Genomic DNA, 22,774 nt, shown 5'->3' on the forward strand with positions numbered 1-22,774 from the left:
ACACACTCCCCCTGTCAAGCTCTCTACCGAGGTCATCCACCAAGGGGACCAAAGCCGTCTCAGTGCCATGACCAGGCCTGAAGCCAGACTGGAATGGGTCAAGATAATCGGTGTCATCCAAGAATCCCTGGAGTTAGTCCAAAGATAGTCCAAAGATAGTCCCAAAATACAAAAGCAGCTTAAATCTATAAGCAAAACTTGAACAAGAATACATAACAAGAGCATGAAGAACTCCCAGAATGCTTGAATCCCCAAAACTAAGACTTAAAACAAGAACTAGAGAACCCAGGCCTAGCTGTACTTGAAATCCACATTGCCTGAAGTGAAATCAGAGTGCCCATTAGCTCCTAATAAACGAAGTTGATCTATGATTTGGTTTTCAATGTATGTTAGGCATTTAATTTTTACAATATTATGTTGTAAACTGCTTTGAGTCCCTCCCAGAGGTGAGAAAGGTAAAGGTAAAGTTTTTTTGCTGACCAGTCTCTTTGTGTCCGACTCTGGGGGTTGGTGCTTATCTCCTTTTCTAAGCTGAAGAGCTGGCATTGTCTGTAGACACCTCCAAGGTCATATGGCTGGCATGACCGCATGGAGCACCGTTATCTTCCCACCGGAGCGATACCTATTGATCTTCTCACATTTGCATGTTTTCGAACTGCTAGGTTGGCAGAAGCTGTGGCTAACAGTGAGAGCTCACCCTGCTCCCTGATTTCAAACCGCCAACCTTTCAATCAGCAAGTTCAGCATACTCAGTGTTTTAACCCGCTGTGCCACCAGGGGCTCCAGGGGTGAGAAAAGTTGTATATAAATACAGTAAATAAATAAACATATTGAAAGAAACTCTTATAAGGGGTTGATTTAACTGGTTTGATAGTACAGCTGAATGACTGTTTTGCGAAACAAAGCATGTTTAGAAAAGTATGTGGCCAACAGGGGATATTGGGAAAGAGCTACACTCATGTGTTGTCGAAGGCTTTCATGGCTGGGATCACAGGGTTGTTGTATGTCTTTCGGGCTGTGTGGCCATGTTCCAGAAGTATTCTCTCCTGACGTTTCGCCCACATCTATGACAGGCATCCTCAGAGGTTGTGAGGTATATCTCACAACCTCTGAGGATGCCTGCCATAGATGTGGGCGAAACGTCAGGAGAGAATACTTCTGGAACATTGCTACACAGCCCGAAAGACATACAACAATCCAGCTACACTCATGTTTCATGACACACAGTCGGAAAGCCCCAGAAGCATCTTCAGGGGGAGAAAAGGGTAAAGCAAAGCAGACGGGAAAGCTGTGCGGGCTCTCCTCCCGGGAGCGCCTTGCCCTCCTGCCCTTCCGCGTCCCTCCTGCAGGGGGCGGAGCGGGGCCGGGCGCGGAGGAGCAGGGAGGCAGGGAGGCTGGCCCGGGCCGAAGGGGGCGGCGCGGAGCCGGGGACTCCCTCCCTCCCTCCCTCCCTGCTGGCCTGCCTCCTTCTGCGCGCCTGGGCGGCCGCCTGCTCCGATGGGAGCCCGACGCCAGCGGGGCCAGAGCGGACAGAGCAGCCAGCCCTAGCCGCCTCCGCCCTGGGAGCCTTGGAGGATGGAGCCGGTGAGCAAGTGGAGCCCCAAGCAAGTGGTCGAGTGGACCAAGGGTAAGGAATCACAGCACACAGCAGCGCGGTACTCCGCCAAACTTTCCCCTTCCAAACTTCCCTCTCGCCCGCTCTGCTCTGCTCAGCTCTCTCTTTGTAGAGTTGTATACAGTACTTTTCTCCCTCTTCTTTCTCTTGGACAGAACTCTGGGCTCCTCTTTCCAAAGGCTTCTTTCTCCCGCGTCAACTCTCTCCCAGACTTGGGACTTTCCTTCCCCGACTTCCCTCCGCCTCCGATCCCGTCCTGTTTACTTTGCTGCCTCCTTGGCTGTTGTTTTGTTTGGTTTCGCCGAAGGCATGCCGGGGCGCCTCTAGCTGCAGATGGCAGTCCCCTCCGCGTGTCCTCGACCCCAAGGCGGCTCTTCTGCGTGTCCCGCGCCCTGGTTGGTTTCCTGTGAGTGGGCTTCGGAAGGGAGCCGTGGGCTTCCATTGCCCTCCCCCCCCCGTCTCCAGAGGGAGGGGTTTCTTGAGGCCTGGGCGCTCACATCAACAATGTGTTGTCGAAGGCTTTCATGGCCGGAATCACTGGGTTGCTGTGAATTTTCCAGGCTGCATGGCCATGTTCTAGAAGCATACGCTTTCCAGGCTGCATGGCCATGTTCTAGAAGCATACCCTCCTGACATTTCTCCCGCATCTATGGCAGGCATCCTCAGAGGTTGTGAGGTCCTAGGCAATTGGGGTTTATTTATTTGTGGAAAGTCCAGGTTGGGAGAGAGAACTCTTGCCTGTTTGAGGCAGGTGGAAATGTTGCAACTGTCCACTTTGATTAGCATTGAATAGCCTTTCAGTTTCAAGGCCTGGCTGCTTACGGCCTGGGGGAATCCTTTGTTGGATGGAAAGGAGGAGGCCATAAAAATGAACAAAATCTGGCTACCAGTATTAAACAAAACTCTAAAATCAGGACAGTAAATAAAGAACACCACTAAAAAAAAACAAAGGAATTCCAGACATAAATCAATCAGGGCCAGCTAACACTTCCCAACAAAGGATTCCTCCAGGCACTAGATCTTGAAACTGAAAGGCTATTTAATACTAAATTGAAACATTCATACAGGCCTGAAACAGACAAGAGTTCTTTGTCCCACTCTGGACATTATTCCACAGATATATAAACCCCACTTGCCTCCGGTGGCCTAGGGGATAAAAGCCTCGTGACTTGAAGGTTGGGTTGCTGACCTGAAAGCTGCCAGGTTCGAATCCCACCCGGGGAGAGTGTGGATGAGCTCCCTCTTTCAGCTCCAGCTCCATGTGGGGACATGAGAGAAGCCTCCCACAAAGATGGTAAAACATCAAAACATCCGGGCGTCCCCTGGGCAACGTCCTTGCAGACGGCCAATTCCCTCACTCCAGAAGCAACTCCGGTTGCTCCTGACACGAAAAAAAAACAAAAAACTTGCCTAGTTTCCGACAGACCTCACAACCTCTGAGGGATGCCTGCCATAGATATGTGTGAAACATCAGGAGAAAATGCTTCTGGAACATACAGCCCAGAAAACTCATAGCAACCCAGTGATTTTTCCCAGCAACACAGTGTAGATACAGTTTGGAATGCTTGGGGCTAGAAGTATTTTGGAACTTTTAAAGAAATGGCACATTTTTAATGTGTACATACATACATCATTAGATATCTCAGAGATGGGACCCAAGACACCTTATAATACACATTGCCTGAAAATAATACTTTTTGTACCTGAGACCAAAATGTGTGTACATTGAACCAGCTGAAGCAGAGGTGCCACTGGCTCAGCCATCCATGTGGACTGTTTTGGATTATTTCTGAATTCTGAATGCTCAGCTTATAGTTGAGGCATGGGCAAACTTGGGCCCGCCAGATGTTTTGGACTTCAACTCCCACCATTCCTGACAGCCTGAGGCCCTTTCAGCTTAAGCGGCTGAGGGGGGAAAGGAAGGGGCCTGAGGCTGTCAGGAATGGTGGGAGTTGAAGTCCAAAACACCTGGCGGGCCCAAGCTGGCCCATGCCTGCTATAGATACATATCTATATCTATATCTATTTTTCTATTTAGCTCTCTTGCTCTAGAATGGTCTTTAACACATTGCAGACTCCATAGGTTCTCCATCTCCCTTAACCGATGTTTCTCGTACCAACTGGCCTTGTTTATACAAGGAGACAAATTATCGCAGTTTCACCCTAGAACTTTAGACTCTGTGGGAGGAGGTCATTTGGACTTGGGCAGGACTTACTTCTGAACAAATAATATCTATCAAGTTGTCATAAGCCTTGCATCAATTTTTTAGACTTGTCTTATTTCCTTGTCAGAGTCAAGCAAGCACATCCCAGATATATGCTATACGTTTGGGAGCATCTGTGTGCTCAGACATTCCTCACAGATTATCTTTTTGAATCATGTGAGCTCTGCGCTTGTCTGTTTAGATGAGAGCCTGCTAGGAGTTGAAGGCAGGAAGACTCCAGATGTATGATGCCAGACATGTTTTGGAGATATACATGTCCTGGCTTCTCAAAACTCGAGTTTTCATAGAATCATAGAGTTGGAAGAGACCTCATGGGTCATCAGTCCAACCCCCTGCCAAGAAGCAGGAAAATCACATTCAAAGCATCCCCGACAGATGGCCATCCAGCCTCTGTTTAAAAGCCTCCAAAGAAGGAGCCTCCACCACACAGAGAGTTCCACTGCTGAACAGCTCACATAGTTAGGAAGTTCCTCCTAATGTTCAGGTGGAATCTCCTGTAGTTTGAAGCTGTTGTTCTGTGCCCTAGTCTCCAGGGCAGCAGAAAGCAATCTTGCTCCCTCTTCCCTATGACTTCTCTTCACATACAGTATTTATACATGGCTATCATGTCTCCTCTCAGCCTTCTCTTCTGCACGCTAAACATGCCCAGCTCTTTAAGCCACTCTTCACAGGGCTTGTTCTCCAGATCTGTCAAGACCCAGGCTACAGAACACCAATAACCATGCGCAGAGGCCGGATTCTATCTAATATCTTTATTATAGGAATATATAAAGTCAATAAAAACAAGTAAAGAATATAGTCCAGAAGTAGACCTTTCAGGAAAGGCCCAATATAGTCCAGGAAAATAATGTCCAATATGTGATATTAAAGTCCAAAGTTATAATCCAATAACCGAAACACACACTTTGCCAAGCAATAGTGTGGGGAGATGACAAGGTCTTTTAGTCCATTGAAGCTTGACAACAAGGCTGGAAAACAAACTAGATTCTTGGCAAAACAAGACTTGATACGAGGCAACCAAGAAGCAAGAACAAGGTCCGTGGCGAGGTCCGGGGAACAAGGCAGGCTTGGAACTTGGTCCTGGAAACAAGGAACTGGAGTTGCGTAGTCCACACACGATCTCACTCCTCAAGCTGACGAGTTGACTCTGCAAGGTTTCCTTCGCGGCAAAACACCTAAATAGGGTCTCGTTTCCCGCCAGGAGAACACTTTCCCTGGAGAACTAGAAGTGAAACCCAACTCTGTCCAGATGCATGACTCCTTAGAATTTCCCAAGGGAAGCAGACCTAATCAGCTAATTGTTTGGCTGCGATTCTGGCGCTCCGGCGATTCGCCTCCCTAGCTCCTCAATCTCTATTATAATTGTCCTTTCGAGAAAACGGGGGAGAGTTCTGCCCAAGGCTTGTTTGGCTGACTTCTTGAGGGCAAACATCCTCTAGGTGCAGGGGCTCCGATTCTGACTGAACCGGTGGAAATCCCATGTTTTCCTCCTCGTCTGCCACAATAGTACTAGGAACGGGGCTACAAGGCCCATGAGACATCACAAGATCTTTGATCATTTTAGTCGCCCTCTTCTGGACACATTCCAGCTTGTCGACATCTCCCTTAAATTGCGGTGCCCAGAATTGGACACAGTGAATCCAGGTGTGATCTGACCAAGGCAGAATAGAGGGGTAGCATGACTTCCCTGGATCTAGACACTAGACTCCTATTTATGCAGGCCAAAAATCCCATTGGCTTTTTTAGTCGCCGCATCACACTTTAGGCTCATGTCCAAGATTGTTTTCACACATACTGCTGTCGAGCCAGGCATCCCTCATTCTGTATCTGTGCATTTTGTTTTTTCCTGCCTAAGTGGAGCATCTTGCATTTGTCCCTGTTGAACTTCATTTTGTTAGTACTGGCCCATCTCTTTAATCTGTTAAGATCGTTTTGAATTCCGCTTCTGTCTTCTGGAGTATTAGCTATCCCTCCCAATTTGGTGTTGCCTTCAAACTTGATGATTTTGTTTCCAGAGTGCCTGTACATTAGCTGGTTTGTGGAAAGGCTCATTCAGAACAGGTAAATAGCAAGCAGGACAGCCAGTGTGGTGTAGTGTCTATGTTGGACTATGACTCTGAAGACCGGGGTTCAAATCCCCACTCTAAACCCAGCAGGTGACTTTGGATATTACTCTTTCTCAGACTCAAAGCAATGTGCTGGCCAATGCCCTAGTAACAAATCTTGCCAAGAAAATTCAGTGATAAGGTTATAATGACTCGAAAACTACTCAGAGGCACACAACAATATGCAATCACTTAAGCTAAGCAGCCAGTCAGTTGTAATGTTCCTTCTTTTACGGCCTCTATGCTTCCATATTGTAGCAGGTACTTGGTATCTGCTGAGATTTGGTCCCAGACGACCTCATGGGTATCCAAATCCATGGGTGCTCAACTCCCATTATATACAGTGGTATAATAAAATGGTATTCCTTATATAAAATGGCAAAGTTAAGATTTACTTATGGAGCTTTGAAAGTATTTTAAAGCTGTAGATGGTTGAATCCATGGGTGCAGAAAACATGGTTATTTGACATCTATTAGACATTCACCATGCAAGGTAACTGTTTTGGATCCACCATTTAATATGGTGCCCACTTCCATGTATGACAACCAATCTGGGCCCTACCTGTGACTGATTATTCTGGATATGGTAGTTTTTTTTAAAGTTGTCATTCCTTTCTAACTTCAAGAAAAGGTTTTTGAAAAACTTGGTTGGAACAAAGTTAGCCATATCAATCTCTGTTCACTGAGGAAGTCGTCCTCTTTTATCAGTTTTTGTGGCCATCTTGCCTTAATTCAGGTGGTTGAAATCAGTGCAGTTAAAAACATCTTTTAGGAAAAAATGCTTTAAAAAGAAATGTGGTTAGTGTATATTACCTCGTCTGTTGTGACCTGAACTTCATCCTTTGTTTTGTCCCTCTTGCTAGCAGTCATTTTTTCACAAATTTGCATAGCCATGTAAAGAAAGCTAATGCCTCCTTCCAAGAGCCTGAGACAGGGCTGAGCCTCTATACCTCTCCTGAGAGGCCTTTTAGGACTAAAGGGTGGGGCTAGGGGTGGGGGCGGGGCCTCTTCCCAAGAGAGCGGGACAGGCTGTAAACCTCCCCTGAGGCGCTTGTTAGAACATGGGGGTGGGGTATAGAGGTTCAGTCCTGTCAGGCAGTTGGGAAGAGGCCCCGCCCCCTCCTCTAGCCCTGCCCCCTGTGTCCTGGCAGGCGCCGAAGGACAGGGATAGAAGCTCAGCCCTGCCTCAGAGCTCGTAACTGCCCATCCCACTCCTGGCTGCCCATTTGTGACCCCGCCCACCTCCCCCTTCCCATCCCTGCATCTTGGACTAGGGGAGAGGCTCAGCCCCACCCTCGAGCAGGAGCCACACCCATCCCTCTAAGCCACGCCCCCTTTCCAGGGGGTGCTGGGTTGAATTTTTTCTGGAAAGGGGGCGGTAGGCCAAATAAGTTTGGGAACCACTGTACTAGACTTTGCATCAGTTTAGTCAATTGAGCATCAAGAAACTCAAGACATTTCGAAAAAACTGCATCATCCACCAGTACTATAACAGGTTCTGCCCTGGTATGGATACCTTAAGGTTCTGCATAACCAGGGATTACAATGTCATCAAGCATATATGAAGTTTGCTAGGGTTTGCAATGTAGCGAGGGAGTGATTTTTACTTATTGTGAAGAAGCAGTTTGAGAACATGGTTGAGAATATCAAAATCCTAATGATGTAAACACACTTAAAAGTTGAATTGGCCTATGAAAATGTGTTCATATGTTTTGAAACTATTTTAATTATAGTTATATTTTGTTTTTTCCCACCTGAGACTTGGGCTTAGGTGACTGCATTAGACATTTCAACTTTTACAGGTGTTAAAGGCATAGAACCCTTGCAAAAGTGGGGAAAAATGAATGGAAAAAACTGTTTGTTTGTTTTTTTACCTGCAAGCATACCTCTCTTGGAATCTCTATTTTGACTGTAGAAGAATCCAGATTTTGACTGTAGAATCTCATTAGAGGACCTACAGATAGTTAAAGAAGTTTTCCTTCTGGGACTCTCTAGGTCCTCCTTTGCGACTTTGTGGTCAATGTCTGTGAAAAATTAAATCTGAGAATAATCACATCTGCTAAAGTTAAACCAACAAATTTGGAGAGCTGACTGTACAGTTATGTACGATTTGTAATAACGCGAATTCCCAAGCAATTTGGCATGCCTATTCCTCATTTTTGGTAAACCTTCAAAGAGTTTTGAAGTTTTCTTCTCAAGTTAGAATGATCTGTATCTTTCAGCTACTTTTTATCTACTTGCTTTTTAAGATCTCCAAAAGCATCCTGGATTCATACTAGGGTTTTGACCTGTGAGGTGTTGATTAATTCCAACCAGAGAAGTCCCTTTGAATCACTTGTTTGAATGGTGAATCAACTTGTAGATGAAACCTACTGATGTTAATGGGATCCCATCCTCACCACTTAGCTGTTTTTCAAAGCTACTCTTCAAGGTTAGGATATGTTCTGGTGTCACAGTTTGGAAGTGTTTCAAACCTGGATTGCAACTTCGAGAATCCTCCAGCCAGCATCGACAGAAAGAGAATATATCCAGGGGTACATTTGCTGTATTGTGATGTTATCATTGAAACCACAAATCTGTTCAAATATATGTGAGCTAATGAAGGTTAAAATGTAGAATCTATGTCTACATCCTGTACCTGAATCAACCTGTCAACCTGAATGTCTTTAAAAAAACGATTAGGCAACTAGGGCAATCGGTGTCTGCTGGCTAGGGTTATTTGCTCCAGTGTCAGAAGCAGTATGCTTTCACATATCACTCACTGGGGAGCATGAGATGGAGGATGCTGTGGTGTTCATGTCATGTTTTTAGATTTCTTATGGCACCTGGTTGGCCCCTGATTGAACAAAATATGGACTAGATGGGCCTCTAATATTTGGCGTCTTGGACCTTCCAATTTGCATAGACCTAATTTTTTAAAATCCAGCTATAGTCTACATTTCTGTGTATATTTCCTAGTAGTATACATATTTGAATCCGAGGAGCGGGGTGAGCTACCATTGCTAGCCCCAGTTTCTGCCAACCTAGCAGATCGAAAACATGCAAATGTTAGTAGATCAATAGGTACCACTCCAGCGGGAAGGTAACAGCACTCCATGCACTCATGTCAGCCACATGACCTTCCATGTGTCTACGGGCAATGCTGGCTCTTCTGCTTAGAAATTGAGATGAGCACCAACCCCCAGAGTTGGACACGACTAGACTTAATGTCAGGGGAAAACCTTTACCTTTACCTATACATGCATTGCACTGCAACTGCAATGTTATTAAAATGTGCACATGCAAATCTTCTAGAAACATAAATATGCCTAGCATCCAGTGTGTTTTCATGTCATATGCTTGATTTTGGCTACAATACTATTTCTTTTTTGTGATTCTTGAAACTTTCCTCTGATTTAATTCTTCATCTTGCATCCAGAAGTTAATTTCTTTTCCTAATCCAAGGACAGGCACTAGACTCACTTATACAGTACTGTAATGTGGGTTTAAGTGTGCTAGGGTTGCTTCCTTCTGCTGTTTATTCTAGGGGACCCCCCTCTAATTAACCAAAGCTTGGTCTAGCCATAGTTAGTGGTTTTAACTTTCTGTTGGGTATGTGTGCTTTTAGCAGGAGGGATCTCTCTTTTCTACAATACAGTGTTTTCATGCTCTCAGTGTGACAAGACCTTTCAGTGGAACATCAGAAGGTTTCCTAATTCTATACTTTGCCTGATGAGTTTGTAATAAGTCAGTGGTCTGGAAAGAAGTGAACTCGTTATGTGCTCATACTAATCATGTTTGTTGCTTTTGGGCATAACAAGTATCATTTGAAATCATCCAAATGGCTTGATAATCACATTGGTGTTATGTTTAATTTTAAATCCATAGCCAAGAAAAATGCCCTTTTTTGGCAGTGATTTCTTAGGTTATTACTTCTCACTAAAGGTTTAAATTTCAGTTCATGTTATGTGTACTCTTTTGAGGACATAAAGGAAGACCACAAATTTCAAAAATTGCTGTAAAACACTAGTGTTTGAGATATTTGTGCTTTTTAGGTCCACAATTATTGGGCATAGCATGAGCATCCGTAGCAGAACAATATTTGAGGGCTGTAAATAAACTGTTTTATATGCGCATAGGAAACAGTGGGTTTCACAATCTCTACAGATAATAAATAAGTGGCTACTGCAGTGGTAGAACATTTGCTACTGTCATATAGATTGAATTCCTGCATTTCTAAGAAAGTCTAGGGCAGCATGAGAAAGCGGCTGCCAGTCGTTATTAATAATCTAGATTAGCGCTCCAACTGAGTTAGGGCAGCCTTCTAGACCCTTATAAGTGCGATCGTATCAACTCCTGTTGAGAATTCTCAGATTCCTTGTAATACCTTACGAGTTCAGAAGATAGTTCGTTAGGGCTAGGAGAACAGTGAAAACCAAATACCTTATAAAAATAAATAAAGTAAATGTGCTGGTGGTTGATGCGATTTAAGGTTAATGTTGCAGAGTCAAACTGGAGAGGGCTACTGTACTTGTAATGCTTGTGTAGAAGAGGGAATTTTTCTTTTTACATATCACAAGAAAAGATCTTCTGAAAGTCTCTTTTCTAAAAAACCAACAAAGACCCAAGACCCCTCTCCAGTTTTCACTCTGGCAATCCTTTTTCAGTTCAGAGTGGGGAAGGCTTTTAAAGAGCTTTTACAGCTCTGTCCAGAAATCCCAATTCATTCTTCCAGGAAGGGGTACCCTGAATATTTGTTAGGCTACAGACACCATCATCTGCAGTCATGATCATGCTTGTCCAGAATTGTGTGAAACTTAGCCTAAGATTTCTAGAAGGCATAAAGATTGCTAGATGTTCTTGCATTGCATCTCAGAACTATGAGGAAGAGTCACTTCCAGAGACCTGACACTGAAGCAGGGAAAAATGGAGGTAATGCATTTGCCACTCCCAAGTGCAGTTAAATTGCATGTCTGTACAATAGGCATCATTTGTGGGGGAGGGCATTGCAAGGCATCTGTATCCTCAGACATGGTTTCGCACCAGGGATTCTCTTGGGAACTTTGGAATGCAAATACTGTTGCGTTAGTGTTGCACAAGATCGAAATGCGTTAAGAACGTAGAGACAGGAGGAAACGGCTGTGAATGACTAAATCCATCATCTAGCTGGCTTGTGGAAAAGTTAACCAAGTGATTCTGTTTAAGTTAATTTGCTTTCAACTTTTTGTTTTCATGATATGCCAAAATATACAACACTTTGAAACTTGCTCTTTTAAAAAATATTCAAACAAGCAAAGCCCCTGCTTGAATAACTAATTTGAAAAAGACACTGTTGTTTAAGCAAACATACCTCCTCTTGGAACATTTTTTATTTTTGTATAAGTTTATATTGGCGTGCTCTTCTGGAGGCTTTGCTCTGGAAAAATATCTGAAAAGGTATGTCTTAATGCTTATATAGAGTCTTTTTCCTTTTGCTTACACAATATTTATTCCCAAGGGACATGCTGAAAATCACTCCAGCCTAATTTTCTCTAATAAACCACCACCCTCAGGTTCTGCACTTGCAGTTGCTAATCTGCAGCATGTGTTTCTCCAGTGTCTGTGTTTTAGAAAGCTGTCTAAACTTTATTGCAAACCCAGCCCCCCTGATCTGCACCATATGGGCCTAGCTAATTTATTTTTTTCTGGGTGAAGACATTAATCTGGGTGAAGGCTTTAACAATTGGTTGGCTGTTGTCTTAAGACCAAGGGAATTAATGAGACTTGGTTGCTGTCAGAAAAAAAAAACTTTTGTGCATGAACTAAATATACCCTTTGGAAGGACTGCTTGAAGGGTGCTTGGAACAATTTTGTGGCTTTACCTGATGTTTTGCCATTCCTAAATGACTATATTTAAAACACTTGTGTATATATGTTGGTTTGGAAAGGGAAAGGAATCAGCCTTTAATTTGGGGCGTGGGAACTTGTACTCTTCCAGATGATATTGGATGATAGCACCCTTCTTATTTGACTGTTTACAAAGTTGATTCATTTTGGCTGCTTTTAATGCTAGTTATAAATATTCTTTAAAATGTGATTTAAAATGAAAATTGAGCTCAATGAATGTAGGCACGTTATGGTTTTCACACTAACAATCTCTTAAAAACCACTTCTATTGGTTTTATCAATCACTTTCAGTTAAAGCCTGCTGTAGAAGAATGATCTCATGGGAAAATATATTATTTTTTAATAATTTTTATTAAAGATTTTCATATTACTTGTACAGTGAAAGAGTGAGAACATATATTATTCATGTGCCCAAACATTTATATTTTTATATGTATGTGTATGATAAAAGACATGCATTTGTTGTGTGTAAGATAGGATTCTTTGAACTGTTAACCAAAGAAAAATGGGCACGTTCTTATAGGCAATCATATCTTTGAATTGCTCTTTTCTTAATGGCATGAGAATTCAAAACAGGAAGTCTCTAGGTAGCTATAACTTCACTTTGGTCCAGATTAAGAAAGTATTGCTGTGTGCCTTCAAAACTTTTCCAATGGATGGTGATGCTAAGGTGAACCTGCCATGGAGATTTCTTGGCAAGATTCCTCTGAGACTGAAAGAAAATGATCACACGCTGAGTTTCCATATAAGCTGGATGTCTGTTCTACTTCCTGCACAAGAGAAACACTGAGATTGTTTTCTTGACTTTTTTTGGTTAGAACTTGCAGATATGAAAGGTCACCAGAACTAAAGATATTTCCAGCTTCTGTACTATTGTGCCATTTTAGGGAATGTTGTGTTGCTTGTTTTGCCAGTGATGCCACTCAGATTTCCTGTGTTTTTCTTTATGCGTGCATGTCCTTTGCATTTATAGCCCATACTTCTTCCAATGATCACAGGTGGCATGTGTAGGGACTCCTTTCCTCATCTGTTTGCCCAGGGCACTTAGGGCCCTTCCCCACCCATATAACCCAGAATATCAAGGCACATGCAAATGTGAGTAGATCAATAGGTACCGCTCCGGCGGTATGCAGTCATGCCGGCCACATGACCTTGGAGGTGTCTATGGACAACACCGGCTCATCGGCTTAGAAATGGAGATGAGCACCAACCCCCAGAGTCGGACACGACTAGACTTAAGGTCAGGGGAAACTGTTACCTTTACTTTTATCAAGGCAGAAAATCACATAATATCTGCTTTTAACAGGGTTATCTGCCATATATTCCAGTTCAAAGCAGATAATGTGGGATTTTATTCAGCTGTGTGGAAGGGCCTCTGTGACCTTTATAGGATTTGTCATTGATTTCATTTACCAATTCATTTGCCCAGTGAAATTTTCATTTGCCACGTTATTGCTGTTGCTGGTACTGTTTTAAGTTGTACTTTGTTTACATTCTGGGGAGGTGTGTGTAAAAAAGATTGTTGTAGCGTAAATACAAATACACTGATATCCACATATGTTGTCTTAGGCTTAGGACTGCCAGCTCGAGAAGTATCCAAACAAAGAGGTCAATTTTTAAAACAAAATTAAACAAATTTATTGCTGAGCTGTTAAGATGGAATTAGAAACCACAAATTACATATATTTAGCAGTGATCCACAATTATGGTTCAATACTTTAATCTCACTTGATGTGTTAAAAGGAGCAATCCATCAGTTTGGTTGTGCACATAGTCCTACCATTAAAAAACAACTTGTTACCCAAATAATAGGATTTTTAAGTGAACTTTTTCCACATTACTGTGAAGGTATTTCGTGCTGTGCATATGGCCAATTAATATTGTCTCCTTCATATGTAACAATTGCATCACTGCTATTTATTATGCAGAGCTACAAAACATATAGGGAACAGAAATAGAAAGAAGTGCCACATGGGGCACAAGATCATCAACAATCTCTTTTTTAAGGCTGTCTTGAGAGCACTTAACTAGTGTTGCTAGGTACTAAGTAGTGTAAGTCCAATTGCGTGGGTGTCTTTACGTATCTATTTCCCGAGTGCTTTGTTTCTGCCCTTTAATGCTGAAAAGTGAGTCCTGTTTCATTCTGCTGGAGAAGAATTTCCTTTGTTTCCTAGAGGTTAAAAATATATTGAAAGAGCTTTTGCATAATAGGCCAGGAAATGCCTCTGACGGGATACTATTTCAGACTATCTATCGCAGGTCTCAGTAGGACCAGCCAAAGACCTTCAGGGTCTCAGACAGATATTAACAACGGAAAAAATATGGGATTGAACAGAAGTTGCATGTTCAGCTGGTATGAGCGCCAATCTGTATTACTGTTTCCCCAAAAATAAGACAGTGTCTTATGTTAATTTTTGCTCTCAAAGATGCACTAGGTATTATTTTCAGAGCATGTGTTATTTTTCCATGAAGAATTCATATCTATTGTTGAACAAAAAACTTACATTTATTATATACTGTACAGTAGTTGTTGTCACAAACCAGCATAACCAGACAAACTGTGAATCCTATCAATAATTTCTTGTTACTACCATTATTTCCATGTAAAACAATCCATGGTACGTACATTTACCGATCCTGCATGCTTTGGTGTTCTGTTCAGCACGTAGGCTTCCAAAATAAAACTTTGCTGGGTCTTACTTTCGGGGGAGGCCTTATTTTTAGCAATTCAGCAAAACCCCTACTAGGTCTTATTTTCAGGGGATGTCTTATTTTCAGGGAAACAGGGTAGTGATCTCTATTATGGTAAAGTAGATTGGGCAAGTTTCACTTTCTCAGCCTTCTAAACAAATCTACCTCCCATAGGTTGGCATTATGGTTTCCATAGGCCAGAAATGACTTGAAGGGGCACAGCAACCACAGCTTTGGGGAAGAATGGATGTTTGTATTTTACTGTTAGTTCAACTTTATCCAACTTTATGCTTTTTCGATCCATCTGATTCCAGTGTCCATCATATTCAGATAGCAGAGCCAATGGGGTTGATGTCCATTAGAGTGCACCAGTTTGTGAAAATTTGCTTTCTTCATGTTTTATGTTTCACTTTGGTATTATGAAATTATTTTACTTTTCCTAACATGAGAGTGAACATTGTCCTGTTTGCTTATCCCCTTTTGAACACTTAGGTTTGGTTGCATTCATTTTAATTAAACTGTCATATTGATTAATTGGAGGCTGGAGTGGGCAAAAAGTACATTTTTTCAGGCAGTTAAGTTGGGTTGTTGCAAAATTGGCTTTTCAACAGGACAGGTGCTCTCCTCAATTAGTCTCATTTATGAAAATAAGTTTTTAAATAAGTTTTTAATGTGTTTTAACTGTATTTGTTTTGTATTATTTTACTGTTAGCCATATTGAACTCCAAATTTTGGGAGAATGGTAGAGCAGAAATAAACAAAATTTCCTTTCCTTAAACAACCCAAATTATTACTTCCATAAACCCACCCACATTTAAATTACACACATTTTTGGATTTTGAGAACAGTCTTTTCCCGCTTCTTCTACAGATGCCCAAGATATTGAGGGCCCTTCCACATAGCCATATGTGACAGTGGAGACTCAGATAATCCAGTTCAAATCAGATAATGTGGAATATCTGCTTTGATAATCTGGGTTAAGTGTTGTGGTGTTGCAGAAGCATAAAAGTAATGTTGGAAGGTATCCCAGTCAGCCACTTGACAATGCAGAACTCCATTGTGCAGAGAAGTTGGAATGTGATGTAGGTGAAGCTGAAGGGTGACCTGTGGATTACCCTGAATGTTTCTGAGTCATGAGAGAGACAGCATTTGCATGTTAGACAGAGAATGAAAAGTCATAGTAGTGCTTACTGTCCTGTTGCCTGGATGCGGTCCAGAATATTGCTGTAGTGTAGTTACATCAGGACATACAGTGAACCCTTGTTCTCCTAAAGAATTTCCATTCGTAATATTTGTGCCTCAAACCAAACTACTGTTTACATGCTCTGAAACAAACTACTGTTTATTTTTCTTGGGTTTCTATTTCAGTAAGCTTTACATGTTTTTAAGGTCCAGGATGCAAAGTTTTAGTATATTGAGCTTTCACTACAGGTGATCAGTGTCAGGCAGTTCTCCACGTTTTGTCCAGTTTTCCTGGAAAGGGTGTGTTCTATGCAAATCAAAAGCACCCAAGAAATACAGACACCTGACGCCTGATGGCCTTAGTAGGTATACATCTGGGAATCATTGATGCCAGGGGTATCTGCCAAATATTGTCCTGTTGCCTATAGTTGCTAGAAGGCCTTTGGACTTAACTGGAAACCTCCCCATCCCTTCTCTATCCCCAACTGCCAATGGGGGATATCTAATTAAACTTGGACAAGACTGGCCCCAGTTGTCCGAGCGTTGATCCTCAACGAAGTGGAGTAAGGGTGGGGATCAGCTATTGAAGTCAACCTTGAATCTTCATGCTGTGTCCAAATAAGTATGTGAATTATTATTATTATTATTTATCTATTTATTATTATTTACTTCATTTCTATCCCGCTCTTCTCACCCCGCAGGGGACTCAGAGCGGCGTACAACATATATTTAGACAAAAATGCAATGCCACATTATACAAAGCAAATAAAACATAACAAAAAATAGAAACAATCAACATATAAATATAAATTAAAACCATTAACATTAAGATATTAAAACATAAAAATATAAAAACAGCATCTGGGTACACCTTCCCCCTCCCCCTTCATGGTCTTAATGTCTTCTTTGACTCTCTTGGATGCACTGGGCCCTTGCCAGCATCCTCCTTTTATGCCCCAGCCTCAGGAGGCAGCAGGTGTTTCTGCTGGGCCTTGCTTCAGCCAGGCAGTCAGGACCAGAGTCTGCAAGGAGCTGAGGTCAAAGGCAGCCTGCAGCAAACAAACAGTGCCCTTTCCTCCAAGCTCCTCGTTGTTGATGTTCCATGGCTGTCTAAGATGGTGCTGGGTGACTGGGCCCCCACCAGCATCCTCCTTTTATGCCCAGCCTCAGGAGGCAGCAGGTGTTTCTGCTGGGCCTTGCTTCAGCCAGGCAGTCAGGGCCAGAGTCTGCAAGGAGCTGAGGTCAAAGGCAGCCTGCAGCAAACAAACACTGCCCTTCCTCCAAGCTCCTCGTTGTTGATGTTCCATGGCTGTCTAAGATGGTGCTGAATTCTGAAGCAGAGACTGTACAGTAGCTTCAGCTATGTTTGAACATACTTGGTCCATCTTTGTTGGAACCTAGAATATAAACACTTGAATAAAGATCTTTCAGGGAGGCCCTCCTCTCGATCCCGCCACGTCACAAGCGTGGTGCGTGGGACGAGGGAGAGGGTCTGCTTGGTGGTGTCCCCCCCCCTTTGGATTGCCCTCTCCAGGGAGATTAGGATTCGCTTTTCGTAAGGACCTGAAGACCTAGATGTACAAACAAGCTTTTGAGAACATCTGGTCTGTAGTTGCTTTGTGCAATTTTTATGCAATCTTGCATTACAACCCATGCTCTGTCCCATGGCTGCCCTCGTCCCATCACCTTTGCACTTATCACATTCTCTTGCCCATTGTTTACAGTCTGGCCATGTTTACAGTAGCTTACTGCCAGAAGAACACTGTTTTAATTGAGTTTTAAGTTGCTGTTTTATATGTATATTTTGTTTTATTTAATTGTATTTTATATTGTGTTTTATCTTATGCTGTGTTTTTAGGCACTTTTGTGCTGTGTGTAAGCTGCCCTGAATCCCTTTGGGGAGATGGAGGCAGGATACAAGAATAAAGTTGTTATTATTAAATCAGTGGACATATTACATCAAATGTTGATGTGAGATGGGGTCTATGGGAAGCTCAAGACAATTGTTTTGTGAAAATTGTCTATTAATATAGTATTATATGGTATCATAAAATTATATATGTGTGTGTATCAGTAAATGCTGAAACAGTATAATTCTTTGTTAATGTCTCTGCCAAAAAGGGTGGCTCAGAGGAACTAGTTGAGGCATGCCTGAAGAATGTGGTTTAGAAGCAAAACTTTTGTCACTCAGTGATTGAAAATAAATGAGAAACAGAAACGTCTTAGGGAAAAATTAACTTTTCATTACGGTGTTAGTTTTTCTGGATTTGAAATGAAATAAAACACTTCTTTACACAGCAGTGTTGGCCTTGAATTCTTTTGCCCTCTTATAAAAATAGGAAGTTTATTTTTTGTTATGCAGAGCTTTAAGTTCTTACCGCAGGATTCTCTGTCAGAAGTTCACTAAAAACAATAAGAGAAAGTTGAAATCTTTCCCAGTGTGACAAAGGATCTTCTTGGCAACATATGTCTGAAGCCTGGCTGATTTGCACATGGATGTCTGCTGTTGTTACTGAGCACAAACTGAGTGTCTGAAGTGTGCTGGGTTTTGTACATTCAGTACATGGCAGTGATGCAATGTCTTCCGAGAAGGCTCAACAACCTACATCAGATGGACAGAATGGAACAAATGATTAGTCTAGGGTAGGAGAAGTATTGGAGAGAGTTGGATGCTGACAGAGGCCAAATAAGTCCTCGATTGATCTTCAAAGGTAAACCGGTGAAGGGTTTGAAAAATATAGGTTGACAAGTACAGGTTTTCTTTCTTTTTCTTCTGTAAATATCTAATAGCAGATCACATTGCAAGCCCATGCAGTCCATAAGTTTCTACTCTACTATAAGGGATAAAGGAAAAGCTGGGGGCGGATGAGTGGGATGGGATTAAGATAATAGGATGGATGGTCTATATCCCCCCATGCGCCACTGATGGTCTGATTGTTTCTTTGGCCTTAATGCAAGTACGCAGATAAGGAATACAAGGTATTGGGGCGGGGGGAGACTTGTATTGGCACAAATTTTTATGTTTCCTGTTGATATATGCCAGGCAGTTACTCTGGGGGCCAGATGTAAAATCTTGGCAAGCTCAGCTGCTCTTTCTGATGTGTATGGTGATTTCTTTATGGCTTCTCAGGCTCTTCTGCCTTGAAATGTAATTTATATTCTGAATGAAAATACCTAAAAGGCTGTAAGGAGTCTCTTTGAAAGCACTCTGAAATAGATGAAGGAGGGTAAGTAAAGGTCAGAGATTGGAAAAATTAACTTTTTGAATGAGAATTCCAAGAACCCTCCATGCTGATCAGGGATTCTGAGAATTGTAATCCAAAAGCTATAATTCTCAAAAGTTTCTGAGTTCTTGTAAGCGAATACAGAATTATTTACGGTTCATAGAAGGCACAAGGTCTGTATCTTCTTTTGGAAGGAGAGTGAATAAGATCAGCTCTTTGACTCAGTTTGTGCCAAGATCAATTCTCTAAACTTTCATTTTAGAGAATGGCCTTATAAAGTAAAAACATTCACTTAATTTAACTTAAGCACAGGCAATTACTTAAGTAAAAGCAATCTCTGTTATTTCTCTTATACAATAAGAATAATAGGAACTACAGAAAAATAGCACCAGAAAACATTAATGGATGATGGATCACTCCAAAACACTTTGCAAAGTCAATCCTGTCTGCATTTCTAAGCATACTAGGCTACTTTTCTTCTGATTATTATTATTTTAGAGGCTTGGGATGCTGGAGTGAGAGGGAATTAATTGCAGTGTAACATTTTGGCCCTGTGGGTTCTCCCCCAAAACTCTTGCTTAATAAAAGGCCTGAAAGACATGATGGGTGTAGCATCACACTTCCCCCTTCACTGATTTGTGGACAAAAGTCCTTGCTGTGCTATTTTGCTATTTATTTTGTGTTTAAATTCATTTGTTTCCAAAGTGATGCAAATCTTGTATTGCTAAGCCGCTTATCAACTTGGTATCTAAGCAGGCACAGTGGGGGCATTGTAGTGTCTGAGCTTTATTTTTCTGAAGGTTTCAGCTGGGCAGGAATTGTACTTGCACAAATCCCAAGTATAATTGGAGAAGAATTTTAACTCCCTGTAGGCAGGTCACATGCCTGGCATACCAGCGCCTTTTATTCAGCTCTCGTTCACAGATGTATTCACTTCCCAGGTCCTGAACCTTCCTGAGAGCCTTAATGACTTAGACTTGTGTTAAAACAACGTGTGCTACCATGGGGAAAATGGCAGTGGAGAACAGTAACAGTCGACATTCCCAAATCACAATTCAGTCAACTGGCTGTCTGAATGCAAGAAATAAGGTGTTTTTTAAAATGATTGAAATTGTGAGCAGTGTTACCTGTTTATGATAGGTTGGGCATGAGTAGAGTGGAGATTACCTTTGGCTTTAAATTCATTCCTAGGTGCCTGCTCAAGTCACATCTAGACTTTTGGGTTATTTCTTCTATTTCAGAGATAAATTCTTAAGACATGGAATTCCTGTCAAAAAGGAAATAATAGTAAAGAGGCATAATGGGGGAAGGCCATGCTTCTACCAGGGAACACTGGAGCAGGGAAAAGCTTCCTTCTTTGAATGACAACCCCCAGAATATCTCAGCTAGCGTGGCCGGTTTGGGAAGAGCTGTGCCCTGCTGTTGTTTAGGCATCTTCAGCAGTATATCTTCTCAGGTTTAGGCCATAATCAGACTTTTGACACTAACTGTTGCTGGAGCCTCTAATGCTCATGTCACAACAGGAGGACCTGGGGCCAGAGGGGGGAAAAGGCTGTGGTCAGGTTAGAGGTGAGATAGGTGTGTGTAATGGATGCAAAGGAATACTAAGATACCTGTTACCTAGGGCTGAGACTATCAGACTGCACAGCTTTGTTTTGGCATGGTTATTATTATGTTCTTCAATTTGGTTTTGTTTTAGCTCAATTTCTCTTGCCAGAAATTTTAAACTGGTGTTGCTAAGTGCTAAGTGAAAATTCTCCCCCCCCCCCCCCCGCCCCAGGCAAATGTTTACAGACAAGTTGATGCCAGCAAGATTGCATGTCATGTAATGAGTCTAGCCTGGAATGACAGAGATAGCTACCTCAAAACTCCTCGGTGGCATGTGCTCTTACTACACAGTGGCTTCCGACTGGTTTATTGTGTGTAGTAGTCAGTGTAGGTCCTTGTATATGTGTGCATTAGTCATTTGGGAGCCAATAGAGATTGGGTAGGTGATGATTATGGTGTGAGCAAGTATCTTCATTGCAGTCCTTCACAACAGTTTCACGTTGCAGTGGGAGGCGTTCTGGCCCAGCCCAGGTGTTGCCCCATGTGTCCCAAACAGCCTGGAGCCTTCATTGCAACATGGCTTCCGGTTTTCACTGTGGGAATAATCTTTAAAGTACCAATTATTCAGAGTTCAAGCCAGGGAGCCAGCATGATTCACAAACAAGTCCTGTAACCACAGAAAATCCATTAACTTGGAAACAACGCACACTCTCGATCGCAAGGTCTTGGAAGATGTGGGGTGACTGTGGTGTGTTGAGCAAAAGATATTATTAACATGGCATGTAGTCTCTCATGCTGGAGAAGTATAAACAGAGTTTGCAGTTTACTAAGATTTTTTTTTTCTCCTGAAAAATTAAAATAAACTTTGGCCTGACTGGCCTAAACTTAGGGCTTTTATTGCCATTCCCAAATAAATAAATATTTGCACTTCTTCAGGAATGTATTCATAGAACTCTTCCTGGAAAGGTGTTAACTTAATTCCCTGAGTAATACAAGTGAAATATTATTTCTGGGTAGCTAAGGAAACAAACTATATGTTTAAATGGAGATGCTGGCCTTTTAGCTTTTACTGCAGGGGTCCCCAAACTAAGGCCCGGGAGCCACATGCGGCCCATCGAAGCCATTTATCTGGCCCCCGTGGTGGCGGCTCCCTCCTCCTCCACCGAGGAAGGTGCGTGCAGCACAAGGGAGAAAGGAAAGGCGTGCACCTTTCCCACCTCCTACCTCGCCTGGTGCGTGCCTTTCAAAGCTTTGCTTGTTTATAATTGTATTTTAATTATTATTTAATTAATTAATAATTATTAAGGGGTGCTTTGCTAGTGCTTTTGGTGCACAAAGGCAGAAAGGGGTTGGACAAAATGGCCCAAGAGGTCTCTTCCAACCCTCTTTATTATTATTATTATTATTATTGACAGAAGGATACAGTATAACACAGCAAACGATATATATATGCTGGATTTTGTATCACAAAATCACAAGTCAAACACTTCCCAAGTATTTAGGACTGTGTAATATATTATTATTATTATTATTATTATTATTATTATTATCATTGTTATTATTATTTTTATTAACAACATTGAGGCTGGGTGGCCATCTGTCAGGGGTACTTTGCGTGTGCTTTTGGTGCACAAAGGTAGAAAGGGGTTGGACTAAATGGCCTAAGAGGTCTCTTCCAACCCTCTTTATTATCTTTATTATGATTATGATTATGATTAACATTGAGGCTTTGTTCCTTCTTTTGTTACATACCTAAAGTTTATGTGTAGAAAAGCAAAAGTAATATGGCAACTCATGTAATTTTGTACAGGAGAAAGAATACCTTCTGAAATTATTTGTTTTCATAAAGGTGAAAAAATAAGCTAATTGTACCAACTTTTTAGTAACAATGTTATTAAAACATTTTGACTATTTGATTCATTTTACTTTGGTTCCTTTCATTGTATTTTGTACTTAGGAAATCTGTATTTTGAAGTACAGTAGAATCTCACTTATCCAACACTCGCTTATCCAACATTCTGAATTATCTAACACATTTTTGTAGTCAATGTTTTCAATACATTGTGATATTTTGGTGCTAGATTAATAAATACATTAATTACAACATAACATTACTGCATATTGAACTACTTTTTCTATCAAATTTGTTGTATAACATGATGTTTTGGTGCTTAATTTGTAAAATCATAACCTAATTTAATGTTTAATAGGCTTTTCCTTAATCTTTCCTTATTATCCAACATATTCGCTTATCCAACGTTCTGCTGGCCCGTTTACGTTGGATAAGTGAGACTCTACTGTACTTTGCTAAGTGTCTGT

At 41.8% G+C, this 22,774-nt stretch overlaps 1 protein-coding gene across 2 annotated transcripts in view; it reads left to right on the plus strand.

Annotated features, from left to right (window-relative positions):
- The first annotated feature begins 1,450 nt into the window (after positions 1 to 1,450).
- The window catches only part of cnksr3 (CNKSR family member 3), a 69,038-nt gene continuing 47,714 nt past the window's right edge, over positions 1,451 to 22,774 (plus strand). Inside the window, exon 1 of one of the 2 annotated variants that reach the window (XM_008123699.3) lies at positions 1,451 to 1,627. In XM_008123699.3, the coding sequence (XP_008121906.1) occupies positions 1,576 to 1,627 (52 nt within the window). In that variant the 5' untranslated portion in view covers positions 1,451 to 1,575. The remainder of the gene's footprint in view (positions 1,628 to 22,774) is intronic. The other variant, XM_008123693.3, reaches the window with a different exon arrangement.

Source organism: Anolis carolinensis, chromosome 1 (assembly GCF_035594765.1).
Source record: "Anolis carolinensis isolate JA03-04 chromosome 1, rAnoCar3.1.pri, whole genome shotgun sequence".
In the NCBI taxonomy this organism is placed as follows: domain Eukaryota; kingdom Metazoa; phylum Chordata; class Lepidosauria; order Squamata; family Dactyloidae; genus Anolis; species Anolis carolinensis.